The following is a 13,225-nucleotide window of genomic DNA, read 5'->3' as shown; positions in this document are numbered from 1 at the left end:
GGATACATATATTTTCTACAGTCATGATTTTGGCCAGAGAATCAGAGTGATGAAGCGAACGAAGCAAAAATCATGCGCAATGGAGATGGCTGGGAAGCCAACTCGAGAGCGAGGCAAAAGATGATGCGTATCGGAGATGGCTGGGAAGCCAACCCGATTTAAGCAAGCGTTAATCAACATTTATAGTCAGACAAAAATGAGTGACAGACATATGATGAATAAGATACGAAGTGTACACATATATGCTCATATAAAAGTATAGCCAAGGTTAATAAGCGAATAATGAACAAGATCAAAATATGACTCATTGGCCGCTATCCACCCTTTGCTTACAATGCTTTTGAATTAAGGCTATATCGAGGCAATACGCACAGTATGCACATATGCCAATTAGAGACTGACCAGTTGCAGTCCTAAATATAAATGGGAAGATTCAAACAAACAATACTAAGTGAATATAGACGTTGAATATAAACGTTCATAAAGAAAGAACAACAAATCTTTTTCAAAAGTATTAGTTATCATATTTTCATATGCTCGGAATCTTCTACATACAAATCATTCTTGTAAATATGCTATAGCAATACACAGTCTGTGAAAAGTATGTAAATCACCAAGGTCGTGCTAGGTGAACCACAATCTGATTTTGTGCCTATAATTTGAGGTTAAGTTGGTTAATATCCAACCTACTAATATTCGTTTTATTGAACACTCATAATGATGTATTTAGTTATACAAAATAACTAGTTTAAATAATGCTTTTAATTATTGTACTGATAGGTAGTCCAGGTTTAATAACTATTATGTTTTACGAGTTTCTTTAGTGCCCTCCTCATCCTTCCGACGTAGATAAAATAGAAGACACAGATAGACAGCTAAGTAAGACTGAACATAACTATAGGGTACTCTTAACTATGATTATCGATAAATCACGCTAAATTCCTTAGGTGTGAGAAAATAGAAAATAAGAAAATTCAATCCGTTTTTGATATTTTTGTTTTGTTAAGGAAACACCAAAACAGAATTGCCTACCGGATATATGCAGTAAAAAGACCATTATACTGAATCTCATTAAGTTGTTCAAACAATCATTAAGCTTATTTCATATAGTCAATCGACTGAACTAAAAGATTGAACTATTATTAATAAAAGTCATAGCAGTACTGTCTAATTTAAGCTTTTTATTTAATAGGATGGATAAATGAAAATATATTAATTAGTTTTATGGACACAATAGAATGGGTGTGTTCACGATTGACAATCGCTCTGAAGAAAAAGTGAGTAACAACAGAACGTTTACTATTATTATTGAAATTCAAAATTCTTTTTAAGTTTATTTATCTGGTAAATTTGTTTTAAATCGTTTTCAGGAACTCAAAAGTTGGTTTAAGATTATAATTTGAATTTGTAAACTTTACAAAGTCAAACTGAGAATGATAACAATAATAATAAAGTCACAGTGATTGTCTATGGAGTAATAACCTATGTCATGCTTAAAGCACTGGTCAAATTTATTGATCAAGTTGCATTGTAACCAATCGAGATGATTTGATGAAAACTTCGTTGACGTTAAGTATTTGGAAGTGATTGGTAAAAATCTGTGAATCTAGGTTTCTTGCTAGTTAGCACTTGTTAATAAAGCACACCTCCAATCCGTAGGGAATTGACGCTCCCTGTGGGAGTCAAGCTCGCACAATCTGAAATATTACCATTGGGCTATTCGGGTAGTGATCGCCCTAATATAAAACTGAGATATTAGCACAGATTGATCTATAAATAGTAATCAATATCATACTTACTTAGTCTTTAGTCCTGATCGCATTTCAAAGATCAAAAGTCATATATATATATATATATATATATATATATATATATATTACTAACACATGATTTTCAGAAGGCGTTTTTATCATAGACTGATAGTTTGGAACTTTTAGGTGTTTTATCCCAACTATGCATTGGGTTGAATCCTGGACTTTCACATCTAACGGTAAGCACGACAATTTGTGATTACCAATTCAGAATTCATTAGAGATACCAACCGTTCATACTTTTTTTCCTCAATGTTTCTTTAGTTAATGTCAGTTTTTTATAAACACATTCAGTATCTGTTTTTGATCCCCAACTTTACACAGGAATGTGAATAGTGTTCTCCAGTCGAAGTCATCCTGTCGATTTGAACTTTCATTTAGGGTTACTATCTTTCAGTATCGTTAAAATGTTGTTTTCTCCACTTTCATGTTGATCCTCATAAAAGTTTAGTCCTGTTCCAAATTACTAGCAATCAATATAAAAATTACTGAATGTGATCGGTTTCGATCACAGTTCTAATTATGTATGCATTTTTGCTTAATACCACTTTTTTATTCTAGTGAAGTGTCTTATAATTATGAAAACTTACAGTTTCCTCGTTATTGTGAACCACAGTACATCCTTTATTCAAGCTTGTTAAACCTCAAAGAATTTAATTTTATGCCAAGAAATCCTTTGGTTAATCGTAAAATGAATTCCTATACACAAATGAATTACCATGACAAAGATTTTAATGATATCGACTACAATGTAATTCAAGACACCACTAACAATAACATGTCAGTAGATAAAAAATTTGCTGATAATAAAATCACCCTCTTGTTTAAAGTTGGTTTTAATAGAGTTAAAAAAATTAGAATGCCAATTATGAAATTATATCAAATAACATCAGCTACTTCAGTGCCAAGTTCTGCTTTAATACAGTTTTATAAAAAGGATTTATTCAATAAAATTGAACATGATTTAATGGACAATATCTTATTGTCAACAATCACAAATTTAAGCATTACCAAACGAATAGAATCAATTCCATCACAAATTACTCTGTATACAAATAAAAGTGAAAAAGTTGATAAATCGTCTAATATTTTATTAAAATTATACTTAGAAAAGTTGGCAAATGTTATACAGTCACAGAAGGATTTAATGAAAACTAATCAATGTACCAAACATGAACAATCTTATCCATGGGTCTCATATTCTACAGATGGTACATTAACAGTTCGGTAAGTTATAGTGGTTTATTTGAGTGAAATAAAGTTTAACAAACGCCATAAATCATACTCTGAAGAGATTAGATAGGGTGAATCGTAACATACGCAGGATCTTTCAACTAAATCTTCCAAATCATACCCGAAAAAACAAATTACCAGGAGGAAGTCCAGAAAAATAATGACTATTATTTATCCAGAACAAATCAGGATCCTGGTTTTCAATTTGCTGCCCTAATATTAACAGTCAAGTATACAGGAATGATCTTAAACATTTAAAGTCGAAAAAATTTCAGATCGAATTTTCTCAGACAAGTACCTAAAATTTCACGACCACCTATTCAGTTATGTATTCACATCTACGTTGCTATGTTTAATTTCCGTTAACGTGAATAGTTTAATTTAATATAATCAATTAAAAAGATGTTTGAATTAATCTGTGTTTTGAAACCAACATCAATCTGTTTTGCAACACCGACAAAAGACAGCAGATCAAAAACAAAAACACTGTTTTCAGGAATTTACAGAGAGAAGCAGTTAAGACAGTCTTGAAGATAAACTTAATATTCGTTGACATTTTACAGTAGTGATTGTTTATTATCTTTGGGAAGTACACGAATGCTCGAAGGTGAATGACTTGTTTGTTTCTCTTTACACCAGGAGATTTCATTGATGATCTCCATGGGGTGATGATGATGTTCTGTATTGCTTAAAGCCAAACAAAATGATTATCCAAAAGTTAGCGACTTTCTCCCCAACAAAGGTTAAGTTAACAACCAGCTACTACTTATCTCTCTGTCCCTTGAACCATTAATCATTTATGAGTTCGCATTCTTGATATATAAACTCTTTTATACACTTTTGGCTTGTGTATTCTAGAGTGGGAACAGAAAGTTAATAGAATTTATAGACTTTTTTTAGTTTCAGAGATCACATACCACTAATGCTTTCACACTGTTGAAATGTAGTCTACTTACCTTTCTGCGTAATCTTCAGCAGTCACAACGTTTATTAAATCGCTGAGACTATATAGATTTAAATGCAACACTGCGACATAGTTCCGTCTTCGAGGTTCATTACACATATACTGTACCATCTCAACCATTATACCTACCTGTGGATACTTCTGTATATATGGAAATAATCAGACGGCCAGATTATTTATCTGAGACTGTCCAAAAAGTAATGCATGTCAATGTTAAAAATCTACCTAATCGTATGTTAGAACTATCGATTATTTGCGGGTCAGGTATAAAGACTGGCTCAATAACAACTTGAATACTTAAAATACGTATACCATTGTGCATTTGATAGAAAAATATCTATCCCAGTGGCAAAAATTGATCTTTTACTTGAATTCCTATAAATTTCTGCTTAGGTACATTTATTTCATTATGGTTGTTGGTTATCACAACAACTTTTAATCGGTTTGATATTCTTCTTTCTTTGTGCTTTTGCACAATTCAACAATTGATGCCTATAAATATTTGTATAGAAGTTTTGATGGTTTCATATGCCTGATTTTTTGGTGCATTAATTAGCTGCTTATCAAACCTGAGGGTTGACTGCTTCACTACTGAGTAGTTATTATTGATGGAAACTTTATTTAACAAGGAACAAATTTTGAATATTTACCATGATGCACAAATAAACTAAACCATACTGCCGCTATATTTGTTTGCTTGATCGTGTCAATGAATATTTCGTAAATTTCTTTCTACTTGTTATTTGTACAATTATGTAGGTATCCTTGTGGTTCACCAGCTATTATATGGTCATCAAGTCCCTTAATTTATCACAAACCATGTGAAAATCTTGATAATTCTGATTCATCATCAGTAAATAAAGGGAAAGTAAATAAAGCAAATAAACCTAAACAATTTCTTCAAAGTCCATGTATACCTTTACAAAAATCTACCACAAACGTTACTATCACTACTACTTCTACTACAATCAATAGTAGTAGTGGTATACCAATGTTAGGAACACAGAATGTTCAACACCGAACAGGATTTTATTTATCGATTTTTGGTATTCCTCGAGTGTTATCGTATAAGTCAGAAGTGGATACGGACATTGGTAAAACTGATAACATATATAATTCACACTTTTCTAAATCATCATCAACAACAGATAATGAAATATCGAGAAACAATAAAAAAGATAATAGTTTCAGTACCGAATTAATCCAGAAGTCTAGAAACACTGCTAGAAAACTAGATTCTGTTAGAGAAAATATATCTAGTAGTTGTAGTATGAACAGTGGCAGTAATTTTTCGGAATTTTATCTTGAACAAACTAAAGTCGATGACAATTTACAAAATGAAGATGTTGATGATAAAAAATTTAATATAGGTCCATTGATTGCACATTTTACACCATCTGGAGATGGTGTTGTATATTATCCTCATAATATTAATAGTAATAATACTACAATATTTAATAGCACTGACCACATAAATAACCTTCAACCAGCTAACATTCACGCTATCTTTACAAAAGAATATTGTTATGTGTTTAAAAATTCTAATGGAGAATTAGAATATGAATTCCCATCTTTCACAGAAAAAAGTCTACATGACCCAACAATAAGATATCCAGTTACATTGGATATAAATTTAAACCGTTACATTAGATTAGTTCGTACAAACTCTCATGATTTGACAATAATATTTAAGACAGAAGAGGATGTGATACTTACTATTGACTGTTTTCAAAACCTCTACTCAAACGATAGTGGTGAATGTGATACATATGATCACCCAATGAATTTCGAGGATAAATCAAAACAACTCAAACAGGTAAATGATCTTTTTATGAGTTTGTATGTATGGAACAAAAATTTTCGGGACTAGTATTTTTTGATTTAAAGCAAAACTAAGTTGTAGTTTTTGTCACTGTCGATATTATTGTTAGTTGAAATGAGTGTATGCTACCTCCTAGCTCTTTAATTATTGAGTTCATATGATGTTAAACAAATCCAAAATATGTGATATCAATTAGAGGACTTAGAAGCTATTGCAATTTAATTTATCAGTCTCCAGTTCCGCAAACCGACTATCCTAGACGAGATACAACTGAAAGGTTATACGTTTCATAATGGCTGGGTTATCACTCCGTTATTGGACAAGATTTCCTACTCAATTTGGGTAATAGTGTTATACGATCATCATCAATTACTTTCAATGAATATCGATCGTGCTACTTCGCAAATTATCCTAAAATATCGTGCTGTACTGTCAGATATCTACCCAATTACTGAACATCTGACAACAAGTAAGTCATTACATTACTTGACCCAACGTTGCTAAGCTGCTACTGATAGCCACCTCATGTAACGAATAAATGATCTGACCCCCTATTCATTCTTTTCTACTTGGTAATGGGCCAAATACACGCTTATTATCAATCCTTACTTTATAAAAACGATAACCATGATACATAAAATTAATTATACTGTTAAGCATTTTATACTGTAACCATGAGAAAGTAACAACTAGAAAAATGGTTGAACATTCGAAGTAGAATTGAGAACATACAAAATATTCTGATTATTCGTCAGGGATTGAACAACGAAACTCCAAAAAAATCAAAACAACAATTCCAACTCCTGTAACATGAAGTCTTAATATGAAGTTTTGACTTAATATATTTATGCTTGTATTGACTCATTCTGTAAATTTGACTCATACAAATAACATATTTTTTTGCTAGAGACGTGAGTGGTTCGGTATCACTTAGAATTATGTAATGTAATTGAATGATATACAGTGCAAACTGAAAACTTCATAAACAGATGGCATTTCACCTTTAAAACTCGAATGAAATTCATCTATGTAGGTTCTTTATGAAGTTCTAAAATGAATGATAGAAACATAAGTCTAATTATCGGTGATCTTTGATAACGAAAAATAAGTAACTAGATGAAAGATACAAAATGGTGCTTTTCTTCTAATGAGGATGTTTCAACAGATATTATGGATTGGATACATATTCAGTGTCTTCTGAATTGGTGAAAATGGGGACAGAAATAAAGCTCTGAGCTAGATTTTCACTCCAGAAAACACTAACATGTCAATGTATTGTATCATTGCTTAAATTTGTTTTCCACTGAAATTAAGTTAGTACTAAGGACTATGGGAAGTGTAGGTTTTTCGAAGGTTGTAAAAATTACTAAGATGAAATGTATTTGGATGATTATTTATGGTGGATAATTATTCTTAACCAGATCAGTGTTACCAGAACAAATGAAGATACGTTTAGTTCTCTACACTACTTGCTAGTTGTAGATAGTAAGTCCGCAATATATAAAAACAAACAATATTGTGTAAAAGAGTGATCAATAAATAACGAAAATAATTTTGTGAAAGAAAGATGACTTTCGATCAAAGAAAGCATCAACGAAAACAGAGCTAAAGCTAGCATACTCCAAGTGATTGGCTCAGCGTCTTACCAATTCAGCGGCGAAATCTAGTCTCCTATAAGTTATCGGCGTCACTTTAGTCAAAAAAATTGTTCCTTAATAGGGAAACTGCACAAAATTGTTTATTTTATCAATTTTTTAAGTTTAGCAATTACCCATTATTACTATTCAGAATGGCGACTCGTCAGTCACTAGCGAATTTTTATATGGAGTAACTCCTGAAATGTTTATGTAGTCTATGGAGACTACTGATATATTTTGAAAGTATGTACTTACTAGAAAAATAAATGGGTTATCATAATATATTGAAACTTGTAGTAGAATTTATAATACGATAGCTAATAGTGATAATTTAGTTGAAATATTTGATGATACATACACGCCATTAACAGCGGTGTGGGTTCATTCACCCTTATTCTTACCTTAGACCCTGAGTCGCGAAATCTTTTTATACGTTTTGTTCTTTCTATGCCTAAGCTTTTCTTCTACTATTATTACTGACATTGTTAATACTGTACAACTCTACGATTAGTCTCCAGAATTTTATAGAGCTCCACTAGTGTATTGTGCCAGGTTCCATGTTGTATATGACTTACAGCTGGTGATGAAGTTTATATCATATTATATACACTGCATTTATATTTTGCTGTTTTTCAAGTGAACATAAATTTATCCCGTTTTTTTCTTTTTATCTATTTTTAATTCATCACTATTTTCTAATAGCAGTTTGTTTTATCTAAATTACCATTTTTGAGTTCAGTCGTCGATAATACAAATCAAAACAAACAACTGTTAATGAGCAGAAAACGGAAAGAAGTAAGTAGCTACTTAGTAACAAATAAAAAATATAATTGAATATACACCTTTTAAGAGAAATTTAAACTAAATTAATATCCTTTTTAACTAGACCAGTGGATTCTAACACAGTGGTTTTAAGGTACACTTCAGTTCTCCAAGGTTATCCAACCGATATCATTGCACGATATAAATCAATCTCAGTGTGAGCAATATTTACAAACTTCTTATTAACCACTCTTACAAAAGTGGTTTGATCGATATGAAATAATATACACTTGAACACTGTTTGTTATACTGTAAATGATTAATTTACTTTATCTATTCAAACTAGTTAACCACAGCACAAACTAATCGGTAGGTCGCACTTCTGATTACCTTATTGAAATAAGTGGGAGTAAATCTCTCCGCCTGTGGCTCTACTAGGGTTAATACCGGTCCGAAGCCCGGATAAACGAAGACGGTTGGGCTGCGGAAATGAGAAGACACAACTTGGTAGTGCTTGTAATAAGTGAGACCCAGGGGATCCAAACTGAAAAGAAAACGTTAGCTTTGGTAGAGGTGATGTTGTACTTTGGTCATCAAAACACTTATAGGATGGGAATCTCATGGGTCTAGAATCATCAAAGCATTCTTCGAAACAAAGAAGGAGGGAATCGCAATGAATGTTACCCAGTGTCATGCACCCACAGGTGATTGTAATGAAGACGATAAGGACTAGTTTTATGAGAGGCTGCAATCGATCGTAGAGAGGTGCTCAGAAAAAGACGCGACTATCATCATTATAGGAGACCTAAAAGCCAAATTTGGAATGGACAACACTTGATATGAAGATATCATGGGACGACATGGATTGACTGGGAGAAAGGAGCAAGAATGTAAAGAGATCTACAAATTTATGTGCATTCAACAAATTGTTCATAGGCAGCACAACATTTCCACACGAACGCATATACAAGACCAAGTGTGGCTCACTGGACTGCACCACGGAGAGCCAGATCGATCATACGTGCACCAGTGAAAAAGTTAGGTCAGTGGAAGATGTGAGAACCAGAAGAGGAGCTGTCATAGCTTCAGATCACCACCTAGTGGGTGCCAAGGTAAAACTGAGGCTAAAGAAGAATTGAACAACTGGACAAACAGTATTCCAAAGATTCAGTGCCCCATTCCTTCGATATATTGACAAACTCAACCAATTCAAGATAACTCTCAACAACAAGTTCCAAGCATTACAAGATCTACTGAAATAAAAAACTTCTATGGAGGACAATATGAAAAAATTAAAGAAGCACTGATTTCATCATGCCAGGAAGTACTGGGACGCAAGAAACATCATCATAAAGAATGGATCTCTATGGAAACCCTGGATAAGATTCATGAAAGGAAAAATGGGAATACAACAGTTAATAACAATCGAACATGAACACAGAAAGCCAAGGTACAGATCAGATACACAGATTTCTCAATAAATCACGATGTGAAATATTACTTTTAAACTATAAAACAAGCATAAATGTTTATGTTAAAGCGATTAGGTAATATTTAGTTTAATACAGCATAAATCTCTACACAGTGTGCTTTAAACTATCGATGATAATCGATTTTTTATAGAATTAGGAAATTTATACCGATTCTACGTATATAACAATTTTCGCATAAATAAAAGCTTCTTGATACGGAATATAATTTACTGAAAACCATTCAGTTATATCAGGACATAGATTTAGTTTTCAGTCCAACTAGTAGTCATAAAGCATCAACATATAATTAACCACAATACTGAATGTCTCAATAACATATAGCCGAAATATATCTATTAGCCACAATTATTTATCTGTTTATTGATTTTTATTGCACATATATAACTAATCATGTAAGCACCAATATTGATCAACTTTTGTGTTAGCCGTTATCATATGATGCTGTATGGTCATAGCATGGATCCAAGAAAATAAGTATAAATAAGGCGTTATTTTTAGTAAATAAAATGAACATTAACCCATGAAGTTATTAGTTCAAAGAGCAATTCAAAATATAGACATAGTTTTGATTTTTGATTGGAATTAATTAGCTTGAAATTAAGGTGCACTTGGAGGATATTTTTCATTTGTTTGAAGTGTCGCATCAATGCTTACATATAACCTATAAAGCTACTTTAAGGTTTCTCAAATAGATTGACATTATTCGGCAATTTCTTTTTAAATTCAATGTTTTTTATTTCATAACTTGTTATCAAGCTATTATAATCCTAATATCGTGTATATACCCTGAATTTTTAGTATCCATATTTGGCACAAAACGACCCCACTTAACCCGCACAGCCCAACCTTAGAATCGTTAGGAAACCACCGACTGAATTAGTTGATAGTACGAACATATCGTCAGTCGATCGGAGTTATTAAATAGAAAACATTGAATTTAAAAAGAAATTGATGAAATTAAAAAAAAACATTAGCCACTAACTTGGATTTCTAAGCCTTAACTAAAATAGAAAAGGAATGTAAGAGTTTTACGGAAGATTTTCTTTTTCTAGTAAAGCATGATTAATTATACTATAAATGCTAATGGATAACAGCTGTTAAAATGCAGAATTAGTGCCTTGAATTGTTTTTAAACAGTCAATTCTATTGCATTATCACCTAGGCATTTTGATTGATTTACATTTTAAAGAGGCGAACATAGTCCATTGACTCACTGATCTAATTAAAGTGAACATATTTCACTAAATGAAATGTCTGTAACCCAAATAAACATTTACTACATAGTTATTAGTTAGTTGAGCTGTAATCATAATTCTAATGTTTCTAAGCAGAGATGAATGATAGTTATTATTGAAGTCCAAGATGCCCGTTCCTTAATATTTGGAGCTTATAATCTAGATGTACTTGCACCCTAGAGTTCATATCTACTCTGTGACTCGAACCCAGTACTGTTCACTCCAAACGCTAACATATCATCCACTTAGTTACTGAGTCCAGGTATAAATATGAATATTTATTACTTTTTATATAGTAAACGTAAGCCAGCTGTAGATAAATCCTTTTACAGAAATAAAATATTTATAAAATCCCAATCTTAAAGAACATTTAAACCACAGAAAAGACCCCGAAATAATCCTGTGGAACTGTCGAATCTACTAATCAGATCAGAAGTAGCTGTACAAGTTATTTTCAACGACCACCAAATCGATTTATTCGACTTTATCAATTCAAATCTTGATGCTGATAATTATAACTATAGTAGTTTCTTTTATAGAGATGTAAAATCTGTCTTGAGGTTCATTCACTCAGTCGTGCTACAGATTTATTTATCATCAGTTCTCTATAAGTCGATCATAGTCTGCTTTAATTCCCAGAATAAGCTTTTTATGATAGTACCTAAATAAATAAGTTCACGGTCTTTTACACTTAGTTAAGGTGTGTGATAATATCTTATTCATTACTATTAATTAGTATTGGATACTAACTCTACTTTCTTTCATTAGTGTACAAAATTCAAAGAATTTAACATTTATTTAAACAATGAATATACAATTAAAAAATATGGATGATTTATTCTCATATTCTGGAGAAAGTATTCAATTGTGATATAGAAAACTAGACGAATCAAGGATTTAGAAAAATTTATTCAATATGGAGCACATGTAAAAAGTATTTCACAAATGACCTGATTTTGTCAATACTCTATGGATAGAATATGAAGCCAATAAACTATTCATCCAAAAATATTAGCAGTTTACGTAGTTGTAATAGTGATACAATCATTTGTTGACTATTAATAATGGTTTTCTTACAGGTGTAAAGCGTTTATTGAAAATAAGTGCATATTAAGTAAGTGTTTGATAGTTTCAGGGACCATAATACTCAAGAAACGAATACAATACCAAGATGCACAGTCATATTTTGGTTACCTGTAATTATCGAAACACAATTACAGTGCATCGTAATGAAGAGTTACATTGTAGTGAACAGAACACGAGTAGGGACAATCAAATGTATTTAAGCACAAATTACAGATTGTCTCACTAAAACCTGATAACCATACAATAAACAATGAATTTGCAAACTAACAATCAATTGTCTCGATCTTGACTGTCCCTTCTGCAAATATCAGTCCGTCTTCTCTGATTTCATTGTTCATGCATTTCCATACCGATTGCGCTTTGTTCCTGTTCTTTTTTTTATCGATCTTCTACTGAAATACATTCTATGCCTGACCATCACCATATACTACTTATGTGGATATAAGTAACCCATACCACAACATGACTAAGTGGTCAAATCAAAAATGTGATCAGTGACCACTTAAAACTAGATAAAATAACTTCTGCAGCTTCACAGTTTTCATGTATGGTAGACGAATGTTTGATTTAGACTTAGAATTAATACAAACAACATTTGGGCTTAATCCTATCATTAAAATTGCACCAATGAGGTTATTAAAGAAAAAGTTATTATAAATGAGTATCTAAGCTTTTAATAAAATTTAAACAAACTGTAAATATACATAATCATATTAATTACCATACTTTGTTTGTTAGGAGAGTTTGCAAAAGTTATTTAAAAATATTCCACCAAATGATGATTTACAATCCCTTTCAAAGCATCTCACTGAATCAATGAAACAAATAAGGTTAGTCTATTAACTGTACTCACTTACTTTTTTTAAATTCAGTATTCTAAAAATTTACAGAATGTAATGTGTTCTTGTTTTGTTTCATGGTTTGGAATATCTTTACACATATATCCTCAAAAATGAGAACAAATAGTGTTATTACCAATTTGTTTAAAATCAAGAAAAGTAGTTATTCTCACTCAAGCCTAAGGGATAAAGATCTGGTGACTTAATTAGATTCAATGGTAATTAGATACTGAGAGAGGTTACTTTTTATAATGAGGAGTTAATAAATCATAAAATATCAGGTCGTGTCAGATGTTGCACTATCAGTTATAATCCATTTCATTATAAGTTTTCATAGGCTTTC

At 31.7% G+C, this 13,225-nt stretch overlaps 1 protein-coding gene across 1 annotated transcript in view; it reads left to right on the top strand.

Annotated features, from left to right (window-relative positions):
* The window catches only part of Smp_132250 (hypothetical protein), a gene marked incomplete at both ends in the record, with an annotated part of 29,876 nt that overhangs the window by 9,165 nt on the left and 7,486 nt on the right, over positions 1–13,225 (top strand). Inside the window, 6 exons of the mRNA XM_018798945.1 lie at positions 1,193–1,277; positions 2,373–2,872; positions 2,921–3,038; positions 4,768–5,824; positions 8,170–8,262; positions 12,782–12,873. Of these exons, the coding sequence (XP_018650783.1) occupies positions 1,193–1,277; positions 2,373–2,872; positions 2,921–3,038; positions 4,768–5,824; positions 8,170–8,262; positions 12,782–12,873 (1,945 nt within the window). The remainder of the gene's footprint in view (positions 1–1,192; positions 1,278–2,372; positions 2,873–2,920; positions 3,039–4,767; positions 5,825–8,169; positions 8,263–12,781; positions 12,874–13,225) is intronic.

Source organism: Schistosoma mansoni, chromosome 3 (genome assembly GCF_000237925.1).
Source record: "Schistosoma mansoni strain Puerto Rico chromosome 3, complete genome".
In the NCBI taxonomy this organism is placed as follows: Eukaryota; Metazoa; Platyhelminthes; class Trematoda; order Strigeidida; family Schistosomatidae; genus Schistosoma; species Schistosoma mansoni.
This window is presented reverse-complemented; position numbering and strand designations above follow the sequence as displayed.